We start from the raw sequence: 19,386 nt of genomic DNA on the forward strand, positions 1-19,386 counted from the left end.
CCGAGGAGGGTTTGCAGCAGAAGTGTGTGCTATAGCCTATAGAAAGCAACAGGAATGCAGAGGTAGAGCTGTTGCTGCAACCTCAGTTCACCCCTATTACTGGGGTACTGCGGGAGCTTTGAACACTTTGCATATTACGTGATGCAATACCCTGACAGAACGGGGTGAAATGAGGACAAAAGCAGCAGCCTTCACAGCCTCAGTAATGTGCTTCACAGGGTTTGATCAATGCTGGAACCTGTGAGGAATTCTGGATGTTGCTGTACCTCTCCCCCCTCCCTTCTATCTCCCTCGAGAATGGGGAGGGGGTGGGAAGTCGAGACCCACAACAAATCAAGTGTTATATAAAGAATATAAGGAACATGAATTAGACACATACATGTGAAACGCTTCCAAATTTCAAAACACAATTATGATGGTACACAAACAACCAGGCACCGGTTTTGCCTGGGCTATAAAACCGAGCAGCTGCATTGCCGTCCTGCCGCCCTTGCAGCTCTGGTGGAACAACCCTGCCACCTCGTGGTGCCAGCGCAGGAGAAGAGGCTGCAGAGAAAAGCACCGGAGAACGGACAAGTGTCTCCTAAAGCCAGCTGCAACAGGAGGCACGGGGAGCAGGCAGAGACCAAAGCAAGGTGGCTTGAGCTCTTTTTTCCCGGGCAGGGTCACTCGAAAGAAAATAAACCCCGCCTGTTTAAAAGGGTCTTCTGCCTCGCAAGAGCTGCTTCCTCTTCTTGGCAAGCCGCGATGCGTGGCACAGGCAGGAGAGGAGCGGAGAGCCAGAGCACAGCCATGTTTTGTGCCCCATGCTGCACCCACCTGGGCAGGCATACAGCCTCCCTTCGCACTGCTTCTAGGAACAGAAAGCACAAGTTACACAGACACAAAGGCTACTTAAAAACCACTTCACATAACTGAACGCACGAGAGGATTGAGGTACCAACTCCGCTGCACCTGCAGCAGCTGGTGAGAGGAAAAAGTCTAGATGAAACTGCAAGGCAGAGGAAAACCAACCTTACCTGGAGAAGCTTACTTGGACTGGGAAACTCTGTCACCCGAATAAAACCATCAACCCTCTCCTGCTGCGTTAGCTCCCTCACCCAAGCGGCAGTGAAGCCATTCAAAGCACTGAGGGGCAGTGGTAGCATGGCAATGCTCTCCCCTACCAGGAGGGGCAGTCCCGGACACTGCTATGGCCAGGCCTAGCTAGGGGACAGCTGTCCCCTTCTCTTGCACCAGCTCTGGAGCCACTCAAGGCACTGAACAGCTAACCACTGCCAAGCAGCACGCTACTAACAAACCAGAAAGTGGTACACTTTGTATATGGTTGCACACTATATACTAAAGTCACTTCACTGGGAGGTTACATGGCCTGGGAAGAGACAGGCCCTCCCTGTTCCAGCAAGGGATGAGAGCAGCTCAGCCAGAAGCATGACCCATTCTTCATCCCATCACAGCACAGTGACACAGATGGGCAGGCAGGCAGGAACAGGCAGGGTTATGTAAACTAGCTTTGGTGAGGACAGAGTTGCTTGTGGAACCACACCTGCAATCCGTGTCCTCAGAGAGCATAAAACAAGGAGTAACATGGAGCACCCCACTGGTGGGAGATTCATCCCTTTAAAAGCTTCCCTTCTCACTCTAAGACAAACAGTCCCCACCCAAACAGTGCACATTAAGCTACAAAATTCTTCATTTACACACTTTTTTCCCCCAATACTGTTCTTTACATGGCCTGCATCTAAGGACAAGTGGGAAGCTGAAATTCAGCAACAAGGGCCTAACTTACCTGCCTTTAGATTTTGTCCTACGAGCAAGCAGTCTGCGCTGCAATCACAAGTGCACTGACAAATCCAGCATACCTTTTGTAGCTTGCCAAAACTATTTTCAACTGTTTACCAGATGAGGCCTTCTGATAGTAGACACGTGTTGTTTTTAAAGCTTTTACCAGCATATGCTCATTCCTAAAGTTGGACCCTTAGTTGACAGTATCACACCAAGAAAAGGCTCAGGAAAAGGAGCACACTGTGTATAGTGTGGGTCAGTGCATTAATGAAGATTACCATAAGGAAAGCTGATGCTCTCTTGCCTTTCTTGCTCTCCTCTGCTGCTGCTATTGCCCCTCAGAAAAATTATACGGATGGCCATTGTAAAGGCATCCATGGAGGACCCCCTGGAAAGAAAGACTGCTTCTTATGCATCCATGACATTTATCTTGCAGCCACAGATTTGCTCCACCATGGCACTGAACACCACTTTACTGGAGGAGAGGCACAGGTTTCAGTACCTACAGAGCCCTGTCTATCACAAGCCCACATCTCCCCATGTGCCACAGAAGCAAAGGGGATGAGGCAGGTCTGACAGGACAGTAGCAAAGAGGAAACATTACCCCTGGGATCTAGGCACAGAATAGGCAGGGCCACATCAGATCATGTGGGGACCTAACTGGTTCCCATACAGGATCTGAGGATGGATGGATCATTCAGCAGTGCAAACTTGATCCTAAATCAGACACAGACACTGAACTGTATGAATGTAATTAGCCAGCACACTTGATACTGGGTTTAGAGCCCAAGAAAGAACATAAAAACAGTACACAGTAGCTTCTGGCAGGAAGGGAATACTCATTCCCATGTGTGACCTTCCAAAGACAGGTAGGAAGTTACAGACAGGATAAATGCACAGAGCATGGGCCTGAACAACAAAGTGAGTTTATAGCAGAACAGTGCTTTGCATTATTCAGCACAGGGCTCTCAATTCAGTCAGAGAAGCCCTAAAGCCAGATTTATTCTGCTGTCAAACCATGGCTTGAGTTAACTCTACTGAGAGGTTATAGCCTTGGATTATATACTTCAGCTACAGGCAGCAACACACCCAAGCAATGCAAGTAGCAACCTTATCAATACAGTTATTGCAAGGGGTAGAACATTAAAAAAAAAACAGAAATTGATGAGATGGTTCACCATAGGAGACTAACTTGTAATAGAATCAGCATCCCTTGTGCAGATTTTCTTACGTAAATTACTATCTTTTGCACTCCTTGAGAAGGGCTGATCCAGCACATCCTTTCCAAAAGTCATTCACCAATTTGAAAAAACACAGTTTGCCACACAGTGATGGTCAGTAAGTATGAGGGACCACAGATTCAGGCTACCAGCAGTCTGACGCAAGGCTTCAGTACTCCACCTAGGAATGTTCTCAGGTCTTTATCCACATCACACTATAGATGTTGAAATTCATGGTTGCAATATAGTCAGCACAGACTAACATAAAGCTTGGTCAAACAACCTGCTGTCAACCAGTTTCAGCAGCCACCAAAGAATATCCAGACTCAAAGCCCTCTAAAGAGGGTATAACTTTCCAGAAGACTTTGAAAGCTCCTTTCTAAAACCAGAACTGTTATATTCCCTGTTGTAGTAGGAATACAAACTAATAAAAGCACTCTATCAGAGCCAGGCTTCCTAAAAACCATGGGTGACTACTCCATTACACAGGGTCTTTGCGCAGAGTAAAGGCACACACACAAGGGGTGTGTGGGAACAGAATAGCCATCAGGTTAAATTACAGCTCATTATTATTGTTACCAATAATACAGCCTGTGACAAGAGAGTAGAAGCCATGCTGACCCCCTTTATAATGGATACAAAAGCAAACAAAATGATCAATTTGTCCCCTAGCTACCTCCTGGAAGGATGTGGCTTTGGCAGAAAGGAAGTACAGAGCAAGCCAGCAGGCAGCAAAAGGAAGGAGACGAGTTAGGAGTCACACAGAGGAGCTGCCCTCCTCAGATGTGCCAAGAGCTGCTCACGGAGGGGAAGAGAGCCTCCAGCTGTAATTGCCCACATCCAGCTCCTCAGCAGCTGCAACAGAACCCTGTGACACTGAAAGGAGAGTGGTCAGGTCACAAAAGTACCACTTACTATTTCAGTTATTTTTTGCAGGCAGCCCACTCACTTCCAAGCTCAGCTATATGAGTAACATCACAATCTCAACAACCCAGGTGGCCTCCGCACTCGTGAACAAGTTGCACGACACTTGCTTCCAGCAAAACCAGATGGAGAATGATAAGGACTATCACAGCTTGGTGTTGGAGGGGAACTAATCCTTCAGTTGCATTTTCTGAATTATTACTGAGAAGCTTTTGTTCCTTCTACATATAAGGTTAATAACCTGTTTTCAGATGCTTGGAGCTGGTCTGTTCTGAGAAGACAAGGGTCTTTTCACAACTTGTTACACTACAGCACCTTGCTGCTAAGAATTAAAAAATCGGATCTCAAGCTTGCTTTGAAAGACTTTGTTTTCCTCACTTTAACATCAGCTGGATATGAGCAAGTTAGTGGGAAGCAGGACAATGGAGACAAGACAAACTTTTCCAACACGCAGTGCTGCACATCCTAAAGGGAACAGTTTATCTCAAGTGGTAGTGGCTCTGCCCCCCTACCCTCCCACCACTGTCTGCCCCATCCCTCTCCTGAAAGGTCCTATCCCTACTTCATGCAAGAACAGTTTGGCTGCTTGATTAAGCTGCTTAATTGCTTAAGGCAGGCCATGAACCAAGGCAGCACAAACAAGCACCTATTGCAGAATTAAGGCTCAGTAGTTCCTTACTCTACACAATTTAAGATGCTGGGCGATAAATAGAAGTTTAGGTGAAAAGCCCTTTCTCCACTGGAGATCAGTAGCTACCTCTGGACAAAGTCATACAGATTGCCCTACTGTAGAAAGGAGACACCAACACTAAATACAATCCATTCTCGCAGTTGTTTGCTTCCTACAGCTCTGAAACCAGAGAGATGCAAAGAAATTATTTTGACCCCTCCAAGAAGTCCAGGAAGACAAACAGCAAGCTTACACTGCCAGATCTTGGACAACATAAACTTTACTAACCTATAAACCAAAGTATTAGTGTTGTGCTAGCAGACATTAAGGCATAAATATATAAAGGTAAGTCAATTTAAAAAAAAGCCAAGTTACAGATCCAGACAGCACATCCTGAGACATTAATTACATAGAAGCCCTCAGCCTTAAAGATGAGGCAGAAAAGGCTACAATAAACCAATGTCACTAACTGTACCCTGGAGTATCAGTGGTAGGCTGTCATAGCTTTTATCCAGGATTTAAAAGCCCATTCCTTACTAAGAACTTGTTATGCATTACTACTGATGTTTGCAGTGCTAGAAAATTCAGTACTACCCTATCATAATATGAATCTGCATGAAAAGCACATGATCAGGAAAGTAACTTAATGTGCAGGCATAAGAGCACAGGAAAAATAACTAGCAGGAGTGGTTCCTAATTAGAGCAAATAATGCCACCGCAAACACATTATGGTGAGGGAAGCTCATGACACATGTCCTTGAGAAAGCCTAACTGCTCTGCCTCCTGCACTAGCACCTCTGAAAAGGCCACACTCAGCAGCATATGAACTCACCACAGTGAGCTGTCATGGCCATGATCTCTTCAAGCATTCCTCAGTGAAGGGCATAGCCCACAGAAGCTCCTTCCTGCACAGCTCCCATCATATCCTTATAAAAATGCACACGGTGCATTTGCTGACTTACCTTGCTCTAAGGAAGAAAAAAAGATTACCCTCCAGTTCCCTGACCCTTCTTATTTTCCCCCCTCACATCTACAGTAGGAGACAAGAAGTCAGAAAAGAAGGCCTAGTCCTGTGAAACGCTTCATCTGCTGTTCCCACCAAGACTGGAGTGTGCTCATCAGCCCGTCCCAGGATAGGATCCAAGCAGCATGGTGCTGCTGCAGCCTGCTAGTTCTTGTCATACTGGTCCTACCACTCCCACAGCGCCTACTGGGCTGGCTAAGACTGCTCCCAGACTTATTTCAGACCAAGGCTCACTGCCAGAGTAACTCTTCACATGGATATATCATCACTCCATTTCATCCACATCATCTTGTCTCTAAACTTTTCTTAGGAATAAAGCTTCTTCCTAGCACCAGCACCAGTTCAGTGTCTGCAACAGGAGTGGCAACCGGCATTATCAAACTGGGTCAACTTCGCACTACTGGTGGCCTGTTCCACACTGCAGTAAAAGAGAGGAACAAACAGGTGGCAGGAGAGAACAAGGCACATGAACAAACTGGTGACACCCCACCTCCCCATCCCCCCCAGTACAACAGCAAAAATTCCTCCAAGGTAACACAGCTACCTTAGGTAAGACATCCTCCTGGATACTCTCCAATACATTCTGTCCTTCAGGTTGTCTGCGGGTTGGGTTTGGTTGTTGTTTTTAAAAACAAACAACAAAAACCCCCAAACCCAACCCACTGTACCTTGGGTGAAATCCATCCCAAACACACTTAGTGCTTTCAAACTAAATTGGTTTCCTGGCTCCAATACAAACCACTGCTGTGAAAGGGTTAACCCCCCCCCCCATCTTAATTTAAATATGCATTCAGGATCCAGAAATATCAACCTGCAGCAATAATGATGAAAGAGCTGCTCTGAGATTTCCACACAGCGTTGCAACAGCAACTAGCACAGCAGATGACAAACAAAGGGGGAACTGCAGCTAAGTTAGAGGCAACTCAGCCATTTTTGGGATACACCCATAGCCTTTGATGCCTGTTATCTTCTTTTTGCCGTTTGCAATATTGCTACTATAAGCATCCAAAGTTGCCTCAGCTAGAACGAAGCACTGCATCCCTTCATCTTTTGAAGATTTTCTGAAGTGCAGCAACTGCAGCTGCTGGGAGAAGAGGCCACGGCAACCATTTCTACAGCTAAACTCAAGCAGAATCTTCAATTAAACACCAGTTCTCTTGTTTCTGAATTCATGGAGTTGCATTCTTCAGCTACTGTATTCGCATCCAAGCTACACAGCTGCCAGGTTCACTGCATAACACGAAATTTGGATTAGGGATAAACATAAACCCAATTCTGCTTTTCCATTAATCCTTTTTGCTGTTACTGGGACAGCCAACAAACTGGTATTTCTAGAGAAGGAGCACAGACAAAACCGCAAAATCATAAATATAGGTCTTTTGCTATCTTCACTTGAGTGACACAAGGTAAGCATCTAGCTTCAGGCCAGAATTATAACCCCTGAAGTCCACCCCTCAGAGACCTGGAAATCTTGGCTCTATCTGGCAGCTGTTTTTTTTAAAGCTAACATTTTTTCTACTACCAGAAAAGTCACCTCAACAAAAAAACACCCTCAGACAAACAAGCAGAAAAACCCCAAAGAAGAAAAGCACAACACATATACTCCTTGATTCAAAACTTCCCACAGGACTTACCAGCTATCCAAAGAAAAAAGTCTAAGCTCAGCTCAGAGTTCAGCAATGCTTTTCTCTGTCTGCAAGGCCTCAGGAGCTCCCACTCTCCCACCCCTGGCCAAGGTGGCTGCACTCTCACTGAGCCCCAGCACAACTTTTCATGCGCTTGTTTTATAAACCAGGTCACAGAAACAACAGGGGTTGGGGGGGGCACCAAAAAACCCACTACAATTCCAACCGTTTTGAGGATCCTGTTTACAGGAAGTTGAAGAGGAGGGAGTTAAAAAGCAGCTTTGCTGATGCTGAATACACACCCAGCTATATCTTCTCCCTCACTGCTACTGCCTGGGTTAAGGGGTACCCGGGGTGGCTCTTGAATACCTCTGAAGCACTAACCTCTTCCATTTTAAATACATCCTGTTAAATAGGGACTTAATTTTTTTAAAAGAGAGATTTTAAGATCACTTTCCCCAGTTTTCTGCTCACATTTATTTATTGCTAGGGCACCCTACACCCCAAGAAAAATGAGAACTGATGACAATAGTTGGGAGTTGTATGTCTACAGAATTCACACACCAAAATAATTGAGCCAAGGGGGAAAGGTATGTCCAAGCAGAAGCCCTTCTTAAAACAGCTATGACTCAGCTCACACAGAAAACAGACTTGCCACACAAAAACAATAGAACACACTTCACAATCTGAGAGGACATTTTCCGGTCCTCTAAGCTGTCCTTTTTAAGCTAGAAAATTCATACAAAGGTGATTTCCAAGTTTGTTTAACATCCTCTGTAAAAAGAGAAACTGAAGAATAATCTTAGCCTGTTCTATGCAAAGACTGCTCCTTGAACTACAGCTGGAGACAGACTCTGGCCACTTAACCTGCAACCTGCCCTCAGAAATTTTGGGATTCAGCTCACCTTCACAACAGAGTGCTGCCACCAAAAATCCCTCTCAGCCAAAGGTGGCTGCTGACACACTAATGATTAGGACATGCTCACACATTTGTTTGGGACATATGTTTTTGAGATCCTGAATGCCAACTCACAGCACCTTCAGGGTGGAGCACTGCTGCTCCACACTCTAAACCGTTACCCAGCCTGTGGCACAGTTAACTAAACCTTGCCCATCCAGACACCATGGGGTTAATATCCTTAGTTACCATGGCAACCAGCACTTCTTCCTCATCAGAGCCTCATCTGGCACATTGCTGCTTTCGCAGCATCAGGTTTTTGCAACATATTTAAGGACCACCTCTCCTGTTCCCCAGGGTTTGGTCAAGCAGATGACAAGGATCTCAGCACTCACTGCTTCATCCAACTCTGGCATTCCCTTGCTCCCAAGTCCCCTTGGCACTTTACCTCCCCATCCCAGGTGGAGCAAGGCTGTCAGTTCTCTCCAAGTGCACCAAGGCAGGCATAATGTAAAGCCGGGAGCCAGCTGCAGCCGTGCAGGAAGAAAGGGCAGAAGGTAATGGAGGGAGGGACTGGTGACCATCCAGAGTTGAAACACTGATCAACCATTGGGTCAAACAGCAGCAGTGCAAGAACAGGGGAACCCAGCTGCCATCCACAACCTGCTGTCCCATTAGTATTAGGGACAGTGCCTCCTGCCTGTTCAGTGACACCCCATAATTCAACTGGGGACATCAGTGAGAAACCAAAATTCCCATCTAGTGGCACACGTACCCTGTCAGGAAGGGAGCAGAAAAATTACTTTCAAAGCAGAGTTTATCACTAGCAAAACAATACATCTTTTTCCTCTTGTAGTTCACCTTTGAACTGCAGATGCACAATAGCAATCATCACATCCTATCCTCCAGCCTGGTTTCCATCCCTCACTCCTAGGCAGCTGCAGCATGCCAGCACTTGCTCCTTTCTAAACCAAGCCAATGTCATTTTATGGTTCCACCCATTGGCGTACTTGGCATAGAGAGAGACACTCTGCTGTTTTATTAATAGCTTCATGCTGGCCCAGCTTTATCCTGTGCAGGATTTGCACAGCATCATTACAATGCATTTTCACTATACCCCCCTTCCTTCCCCATATGCCACTCAAGGAGCACAGATGCCTGTCTTCCACCTAGCTGTTCCTGCTCCTCAGTATCACCTTGCTCAAGTCCTCACTCCTGTTCCTCTCTCCTTGCCTTCTTCCCCCCACTCCATGACAGCAACCCCAGCAAAGCCAGAACAATTGCCCTCTATAGCACCAAGTCCTCAAAAAGCCTCTCAGGAGTCACATATTGAGAGCAAGCTCTTTGTCAAAGGTGCGACACCAGCCACAGCACACAGGGTATTTGGAGCAGAGCTGGAAGGGGAGCACAGTTATTTTAAGTCCAAATGTGCAGCTACTGCACAATGACAATGCCTTCTTTTTTTCAAAAGAAACAGGACAAACTTCTAGCTTTGGGCTTTGTGAAGTGCTAATGGTGGCAACTGCTACGCAAGTGACCCCTCAAAGCCAGAAGTCTGGCAGTAGACATGGAACATGCTGGCAGCATTCCAGGTTGGTATTAATATGGGCAAAGCAATAGGTGGTTTGTGCCCAGGATTAATGATTAACAAGGGCCAGGATTAAAAGAAAAGGATCAATGCATACTTGTGTTAGTTTTCATCTTCTCTACCATATCCATCATTTCATGGCACACAGGCAAAAATACTGCTCCAGCACATAAGGTGCATGAAACCCAAACAAGTTTTAACTAATTGTGTGAGCTTGGAGCATCAGGTGGGCAGATACCAACCAGGTCTTGGCTGACACACTGGTCTTTCCATGATTCATTTCAGCAGCTTACAGAGGACCCTCCCACAACCTCACCAGTTTGACCCACCCTCTGCCAAACCCACTAGCATGCACTGCTCCCAGTGCTGTCTGAGCATTGTCACCAATCTGTTCGGTGTTTTGTAGTGCAGATTCACCTTTAATGACAGTGGCTTCCAAGAGGTTCACTGATGGCACAGAAACGTCCTGCTCAGGAGAGCTACCAGTTCTCTCTGAGCAGAGCACAAAGCTGTGCTGCACTAACATCCACCTTCATGCTCAGCCCCAGCCACAGGAATACAGAAAAGTCCTATGACTACTGAAGAGTTCACCACAAGAACAGGCACAGGATGGATTAAAGGCTTTGGAGTGCAAATGAAAGTAACTAGACACAGGTACCAACATGCTGCTGCCTGGAAGGATTTGTTCACCCACACTTCAACCTGAACAGCGATATTAAAAACGGATGTGCTAGCCAGGATTCCTACCACTTACAGCCCAAAGGGCTACCACCAACTTGCTGGAGTCCACAGCTCCTTCCACTTGCCATTTTGCACTTCCAGTGATTCCCCCAACAAGGGTAACATACACATGACAAAAAATCCATCATTTAAAAAGGCATCAAGAAAGAGAGAATCCATCACTTCCCTGGATACCTTCCAATAGTCAGCCACAAAAAAAATAAAAATCTATCCACTCAGGCATTTCATTTCAGTCCATGTGGACGTACTTTGCAGCCATTTATTTGTATTAAGTATGTCTCTTACTATATCAAAATTTGCCTTTGAAAAAATAATTGACAACAGTCCCCTTTCAGTAATCTGAACAGATGGAGTCTGCTTCGTCTTAAGTTTCCAAAACATTTCAGTAGCTCCTGTCTCCATCCTTTACTGTTTTTCAACACTAGAGCCACTATTCTGAGGTTCATTTTCCTGAATGCTGCTGGGTGCAGAGGCAGCAAGTCACTCCAGTGAATGCCTTGTTCTCTTTACACCCACATCTTCCATTGGGTCAAGCAAGGTACCAGGAAGCTTTCTCCAACTACCCACCCCCACTGTGTCCCCAAAATTGCCCTCCAAGCCATTTCTTTCCAAACATCAGCCTTGATGCAGATATGACAACCAGAGCTTTCAGTACTGAGATTCATAACCCTGCAGCTGGGTCATTAAGAGCCCACTGCATTGGCATCAGTTCAAGTTAGGAAAAGACCCAAAGCACTCAACAAGACTATCAGGAGCATTTGTTTTATTTACCATCCTGACAGCCTATGGCTCATCCCCAATTTCTCTCCACAGCAATTCTACATCAATTCCCATCTCACTGATGGAAATGTTGATCATTGGTCCTCTTACACAACCCCGTGGACCCCATTTAATTAGGATTCACTATCAACAATGCCAAGGCTTGTCAGTGAACTCAAGATAGCTGAAGAGACCTCCTGTCCCCTGATCTTCTTTCTTCATAAAACATTAACCAGATCAGAGAACTCTGCTTGTAATACATTTAGTAAGTGCTCTACAGCAACTGTGGAGCACTGGTGTTTTGGAGGAGGTTCCCATTCTTTTGAAAGGAAGGGGGATTGAGAATCAGCCTCTCACACAGCAGCAAATCAATGCCTAACAGCTGGCTGAATACATTAGAGCAATAAAGTTATTTCTACTGATCAATCCTTTTCTAGCCTCAAGAACAAAGGCAGCTACCTTCAGCAAGGTTTGTTTTTCACAGTTCATTTTGAAGTAATGTCAGGTAGAGACATGAATAACTGGTATCTTTTGGTAGGGTCAGCTCAAATTGGCACACGACAAAGCAATGACCAACAAGCCCACTTTTACCCTGTCCTCTCATCCCCTGCACATCTGCCATCTGCCCAAGTTTTCCAGTCACCACTAGGTCCCCCAGATACCCTTCCCAAAGCTCCTTTTTTTTTTTTTTTACTACCTGATGCTGAATTTCACAGCTCCATCCCTCTGTATCAATTATGCACCTGGGAGGTATTTTGTGTCATGTATATCACAAGAGCATCGTAATTCTCTCCCCCAAACACCATATGAAATATATTTTTCTGTATCTTTTTGGAAGGTAAAATCACTGATCAGCCTACACTCATACTACAATTTTGATTCTTATGGGATTTTTTTTCTTGCCCTTCTTACATTCATATTGTTTTCTCCACCTTTCTTATTGTGCCAGCAACAGTCAACCACTACCTAGTTTTTAATCAACGTCATACTACATTTAATTACCTCTTAGGTTTGAGACATCTTAGCAGGTATCGCATCCTTTCTATGCTTTATAATATCCATGCACATTTTTGTGCCAGTTGCAACAGAACATTCAGACACAGATTATTTTACTCAATTCCACATATTTTTATTCCCTTTCCTTCTCCATCCTCTCTTCCCTGTCCAAGAAACCTGTTATCTATCCGGCAGGAGTTAAATGTTCCAAAGCTGAGCTGAGATTCAAAAGACTCAAGTTTGAGAGGCAGCTACAGGGACCCTGTGTCACAGATGACCCGTGAATAGTCTTTCCTCTTCATAGAGAACACAGTTTCCTGCTCTTACACCTTTTTAAAGGTTTCTAGCTGTAGATAACTGACAAATATATCCCTCTCCTCGTCAGTCTTATTTAGTTCAGTATCCAACAGCCAGCAGGGAGCAGACAAGATACCACTGCTAGGGGAGAAAGCAGGTATGATCCTTGCAAAGCCCTTTTTATCTGTAGATCACAGTACCACCATCCTTCTGTAACTTACAGGACAACTCGCTAAGTGGAACAAATGCCCCAGGGCAGAGCCCTGCCCTTTCATGACAGAGCCAGTTTGTGCACAATCTCTGCTACCGTAATTTGCAAATGCCACTACATCCTCACAAGTGTCTTGTGATGCACCTTAGCCCTTGGGTCTAGGGGAAAAACAGGTATCTACTTAATAAGGCCACCACAAACAACTGCAGAGGAACAGGAATGTAGCGTCCTTATTCTTGGTCCAGGAATCAGAAAGAATAAAAAAAAAGGTACAAGTACAAAGTCAAAAATAGCTCCTTTCAGCTCCCTCCCCCAAAAGCACTTCGGTTTAGTTACTGCATTCAAACAGCAGCCCTTTAATCAAGGAGTCCTACTTATTCATGAGAACTGTAGCTAGACAAACCTTTCAAACACTAGTTCTGCCATCTGGCAGCAGCACTGATCCTTGTTCCCAGACACACACAGAGTACTGGTAATTGCCCTCATGTGGAATTCCAAGGCATTGCAATTGTTCTGGCATTTAAACCTCCATGGGCTCCAGATGTGGATTTTATTTGTGTCTTTGTGGGAAAAAAGGTACTACTAATTACCATATATTTCCCCCAAAATACTTTTCATTTTGTTCTCCCCAGTTATTTCTGTCATGTTCTACAGCACCAGTAGCAAAAAAAAAAAAGCAGATTGTGTAGGCCTGTGGGTAAGTATCTTACAGAATTCATACCAAGGAAGAAACTGTGTCATATTTCTCCTGCTCTCCCTGCCTCCCTGGATTTGATGCTGTGAGCAGCTGCCCAGTGGGGAATAAAGCTCTTCCAGGGGGCTGCTTTTTAGGCTTTTCTTTTTTCCCCAACATTCAAATTAATTTCAAATCATAATAGAAAGGTCACAGGTATAACCTCTCTACTGAAAGTGGTAACGTGTTCCTGAAGTGATACATGTAAAGGAAGGAGGGGAACAAAGGTACTTACATTTTGCTTCAGACAGATTCTGGTTAGGTGACCAGACCAGCATGCCAAGATTCTCTCTCTCCTGACTTCGCCTTGCGAGTTTGGCTTAAGAGAAAACAGATACAAACCAAGTTATAGAGAAAGTTGTTTTAGATGCAAAATGGTTATAGAAGCAACTTATCACACATCTGCAGCTTTTAATCAAGATACAAAACCCATCTGCAGAGTTAAAACCCCATCTTCCCATTCAGACCCGAGGCTTTTCCTTGTTGCTTCAAATGCATCACCCCCTATATAACATGACAGATACTGCACACTTACTCTTTCATGCAGTACACTAAGCAGCATACGTTAGATCTAAATTAAAAGTTAATTAATGTTTCTCTTCCAGCATACTTGATGATTTTTCTTCCAGCCATCATTAAATGAGAAAGGGAGGAGCTAGTCTCAGGCAGCAGGCTCCAAGCCCTTGACATCATGAGACCGTACTGTACAGCTAGATTAACACTTCAGGGTAGACATGTGTGAATCTCCCAGGTTTCAGGTCTGAGCACCTCCTCCCCTGCCCCAGCAGCTCTTCTAAGCCTCTGTCCCCCATACAGACAGGGATGCTCACCAAGGTGACAGTGGGTCCCCCAGGATCAGAATTGGGTCCTCTGCTCAACCTCTCCTAAGAAATTCTTGCACATTCCCAGCCATGCTACACACACGCACCCACGCTCAGAAAGCAAGTCTGGTTTTAACCAGCTCAACACCTGGCTGGTGTGAGACCTCTGAAAGCCTTACTTGAAGAACCACAGTTGCACACAGTTTGAAAGAGCAACCTCAAGATAAGGTACACTTCAACAGCCAAGTTCTTGTGAATCTGCAGTCAAAAGAGGAGGAGGACAAGGAGGGGAAGAAACTTGCTCCGTTGAGTCAGCACCTACGTAGTCAGCTCACCTACCCACCCTGGCAGAGAGAAACTTGCATGGCTTGTTATGAACAAGTGTGCACAGTACTACTTCCACTACAAAACACCACAGAACGCTGGAGTTTTATGCAATATTTCAACACAATGCTATTTTCCTCCACACTGTGCAATTATATGTATGACCACCACTTCATGATGTATTAAACAGGCCAGAAAGTATCTAATAACACAACAGATGCAATGCCAGGGTGCTGCCTCATGGCACAGGGCATGAAATCAGAACATTATCTGCTCGCCTCTCCACTGCAGCAGAAAGGCCTGCCAGGATCCAGCTCCTGCTCATCCAAACATATCAGAAACTTTAGTAATTGCAATGCTACGAGCGTTCATGGTTTGACTACTGTTTTTAACCCGAAATCTGCTCAACTAAGAACAGTCGGGGTTTAGATGAAAACAACTCTAACATTAAATTTAAAGCACAAATAGCATGTATCAAAAATAGCCACTTGCCAGCAATGTATTTACATCAAACTAACATTTCTTAACTGCCCATATATTACTTCACCTTATTTCTCATTCCTTGCCACACTGAAACAGAAAGCTTACTTTCATGGCTAACCTCAATTTTCATGACCTACACCATGGTTATCTTTCACATAGTTTGGTTTTTTTTTTTTAAGAAGGTTAGCAACTGCACACACAGGATATTCTGTGCACTGTGCATCTTCATTACTTCCTATACTAAGCAGGAAAACAGGAGTGAGAAGAGATGCCTCTGGTGGCAAGATGGGGGTGGAGCCCAGATCTATACATAGAACAGGAAGGGTATCTGAATGTAAAGTTACAATACTGATTTGAAAATTGCAGCTTCACAAAAGAAGTCTTGAAACCTTGGGGATTAAGATTCATGTTCTGCCTTATTTCAAGTCTGGGTCAGGAAAGCAAAGAAAGAGGGAAGGCTTAAATTTGTCTTGATCAACTTTTGCACCTTGCTCTCCCTGCACTACAGCCTGTGCAACTAAGGACCAGCACAGAGTTCAACACACAAAGAAAAAAGCCTCTCTCCTCACTCTGCATTACACCAAAAAGCATACTCTCATCCCATAAAACCACTCAGAGACAGAAGTCATCAGCCAGGCCTGTGAGAAGTCAAACACTTTCCACCCAAATACAGAGCACCTCCTCACCCCCAGTAACCCACTGCAGCTGAGGTGCTGAATACCCAAATTCTGCTGGGAAGGCAAGTAGATGATCATCAGCCTGGCTTTACCACAGTATCACTCACTGAACCAGTAAAAGAACACCTAACTTGGGAAAAGAAGATTTCTCCCAGTTTATGAGGTTGAACACCCTCCCTGACACACAAGGTGCACGCCCCAGCCCTGCTGTCCCTTTCAGGAGCAGAGCACTGTAGTTTGGCTCATCCATAGTAAGGTGAAGTTTCACCTCCCCAGCCAAAACCCTGAGTTATGCTTTGGGGCAAAGGCAGTGACTCAGGTTAGGAGCTACCTACCTCCCAGCCCCACATCCCCTCTCTGGGAGCCAGAGTAAGCCACAACCTGGGCCTCACACCCACAACAGAATCCCCTGCAGATGCTGGGCTTCATGCAGTCTTCATACCCATTTCTGCCCAATTCTCACATCGCAGCTTCTGTGCCTTCACCTCCCTTCCAGCCTTTCAGTAGCAACCACCTGCCACGTTACACAGTACACATTGAAATGGTTATTTCATAACAACAGCCGTGAGAGGAGAGAAGGGGGCTTTACAGCAAAGTGGTTACTGCATCCCTTTCCTGAATCATCCCAAGCACAGCTATAGAGCTCACTAACATGGGGGGAATTCCTGACCCCATCTCCTGCTTCTGGACAGAGGATAGTGGGGTGAATTAAAACACTCTACATTTCAGTGACAAAGCTAAAAAAGCTAATTCAATTTAATCCATTAGATATTCCATATAAATATAGTCATGTAAGGAGGGCAAGGGTACTCTTTAAGGGAACAGATCAATTTAGGATCAATGGGGTTTGCTTGTTTAAGCAACTGCAGTTAAGCCAGTGCAACCTGTGTTTAGAGTAGCTGCATATTGCCAGACAAGATCATCTAGCGTTTCAGTTAGTCCTGCACTTGTAAACTCTCTGCCATAGCCATTACCTCCCTATCACAGTGTCCTGGTCTGGGAGCAAACACTTCGTAATGACTTTCCCACTGCTGGCTCTCCCAGTTGTCCCAAGTTTGGGAAGTATTATGGATGCTTCCTACCACCCTGAGAGAAAGACTATCTGCTAGAAGCACCACCCCCTAAACTTGTTCCAGGGCCAGAACTCACACAGGATGCAAACTCCCATGGCCTTTACACAAATAGAGACACCTGGCCCCAGCCAGGCCGTGTCACTTTTGCCACAGCAGTCTCCATTCATATCTTTTCCCCTCATCCCCCAAACATACCCCTAACCCATGGCCATATGCTGAAACACAGGAGGACTGATCCAAGTTACAACTCTCTCCATAAAGAAAGGGTTACTTTTAGAATTGGTCCCATTTACAGATCTAGTTTCCTGCACAAGCCCAAACAGTCCAACTGGTAGAAGGAAGGAGATGAAGGCTTCTCCTTCTACCCCTGCCCCAGAGCTGTGAGCACATCTCAACATCAGCAGGCAGCTGAGCACATGGTGTGTAAGAACATATTGATTAGAAGATCAGACACACCAACGCAGCTGGAGTTCCCATCACTTCTGCCCACAGGCTGAGGCTCTCCATCCTTGGGGACTCCCTGGGCCGCTGGTGTTAAGGCACTGGCCTGGCACACACACGAGTTGCACAGCACAAGTATGTGAAATCCCAACCCACAGCAGCAACAGCTCTTCCCCAGCTTCTGAAAAGCTGTTCCAAGACTGCCCCACAGAACAACAGGAGAGAGGTTTCAACCAGCAGCAGCAGTCAGTTCAGACTCCAAGAGCCATTAGGCTGATGACTGAGTCCAAGACAAATCTTTCCCCTGCTGTGAAGGCTACTACATGGGACAGTCTCATTCCCAAGCATCTGTCTGCTCAATTTTCACTTGCATGCAGAAAGATGTCAGTCCTGCTCTCCCACTACCACCCACAGTTTAAAGCCTCAGGGTAAATCCACCTTAGACTCCATACCTGAGTGATCCCAGCTCACATAAGTGGGGGGGGGTGGGGGGTGGTGGGGTGGTGGTGTGTGTGTAGGGGAAGTGAGAGCAATGAGATTTTTTTTTTGGCAAAACAAAGTCCTCTCCCACCCTCCCCCCAGTCCAACCTTCTCATAAACTGCTCCCTCCCAGAGCCATACTTCTCTGCTGCACTTAAACCAAGTCAGAGAGCAGAGGGTCAATCCTTCCAGGGCCCTCTGCAGAAACAGAGGAGAAAGGTGGAACTTGAAAAGAACTTACAGGACACCAGGGCCTTTAATACCTTTCTGAGCCCTCCAATGTGCATCACCTTAAACCTGGGTTTAGATCCCTGTCCTCCACCAAGCAACACAAACATCTCCTCACATCTGAGGGGTTTTTCTGCAGTATTTCTGTATTTTCTCTTAGGCAAACCAAAGTTGTACCAGTGCTGGAATCAGGACTGCATGAATAAGCCCAGTGTTGAATGTGCTGCAGTTTGTCATCATGAATACATTTGTGTTGACATGAAACCACAGATCTTTGTTCAGGCTCTGCCCAGAACATTGCAAGAGAGCCAAGAGGCACACACATGCCCTGCAGGCTCCTCAGCCACGATGCCCAGCAGAGCTGCTGCAAACGGACAATAAAGCGGAGCTGAAAGCACCAAGTGTGCTTCTCTCTGCACCTCTAGCAGGCTGCGGTGAGGTCAGGACACCAGACATGTCTCCAAATAAAAACTACCAAAGGCCACTGCACACATGAAGTCCACCCTACAGCTCAGGGAGTACCTTCCCTATCCTTCTGACAACCCCCACCCCCCTTATTTTCCAGTTCGCATGGGGCAGCTGGCATCAGTACAGCAGTGATGCTGTGCCTGGTGGGAATACCCTTCATCCCACCTGAATCTCCTTTCGGTGAGGGGATCCAAGAGCCTCTGAAGAGCTGTGCCAAGGGGTGAAGCTTGAACTTCACAGCTTGAATACATCCAACACCTCACCACTTCTGACAGAAGAGGAGTTCCTGCTCAGCCAGCACCACTCTGCCCTCCTGACACATGCCCCCTGCCTCTCCCCCCCATTCTGTGTTGACTCTGGCATTTATCCCTTCAAACCAAGCACATTCACTAAGGGTAGCCTGGCAAAATAGAAAGCAAACACCATTTTCCCCAGTTATTAAATCAGATCAGCTGGCTGCAAAATGAGACAAACAGCCCAGTGAGTGTGCAGGGAGCAGCAGACTCAGAGACAGGGGCCTCTACCTTCACCCTGCAGTGCTGCACCCCAGCACAACAGTACAGCAGCACCACTGCAAGAGAAACACAAAAGGAAGGAGGCTGTTTGCCCTTCCACCAGCACAAACATGACAAACCATAGCAGGGAATGTACCAGAGCTTAAAAGAGAAAAATAATCCAACAAGGAAACCCCAATGAGTTTCAGCTTATACCAATTCCTAGTTTTCTACCATATATCTTAGGAGACAAGGAAGGTGAATGAGGAAGCAGGGACAAGCAGGACACCTTCCTCAGTCACAGCACCAGTTTAGGCTGTCTTAGGGATCACTGGTGGAATGACAGCGTACATGAGGAGCAGGTGGGAAAGCAGCTGAGCCCGCCAGTGAGCAGAAGCCCAGTGCTGCACAGCTCCAGCCTGACAC

The 19,386-nt window shown here is 45.9% G+C and overlaps 1 protein-coding gene across 1 annotated transcript in view; it reads right to left on the minus strand.

Annotated features, from left to right (window-relative positions):
- The window catches only part of RCOR1 (REST corepressor 1), a gene marked incomplete at both ends in the record, with an annotated part of 80,206 nt that overhangs the window by 24,163 nt on the left and 36,657 nt on the right, over positions 1-19,386 (minus strand). The window contains one exon of the mRNA XM_084270517.1: positions 13,707-13,790. Coding sequence (XP_084126643.1) covers positions 13,707-13,790 — 84 coding nt within the window. The remainder of the gene's footprint in view (positions 1-13,706; positions 13,791-19,386) is intronic.

Source organism: Gallinula chloropus (assembly GCF_964237585.1).
Source record: "Gallinula chloropus genome assembly, chromosome: 14".
Taxonomy (NCBI): Eukaryota; Metazoa; Chordata; class Aves; order Gruiformes; family Rallidae; genus Gallinula; species Gallinula chloropus.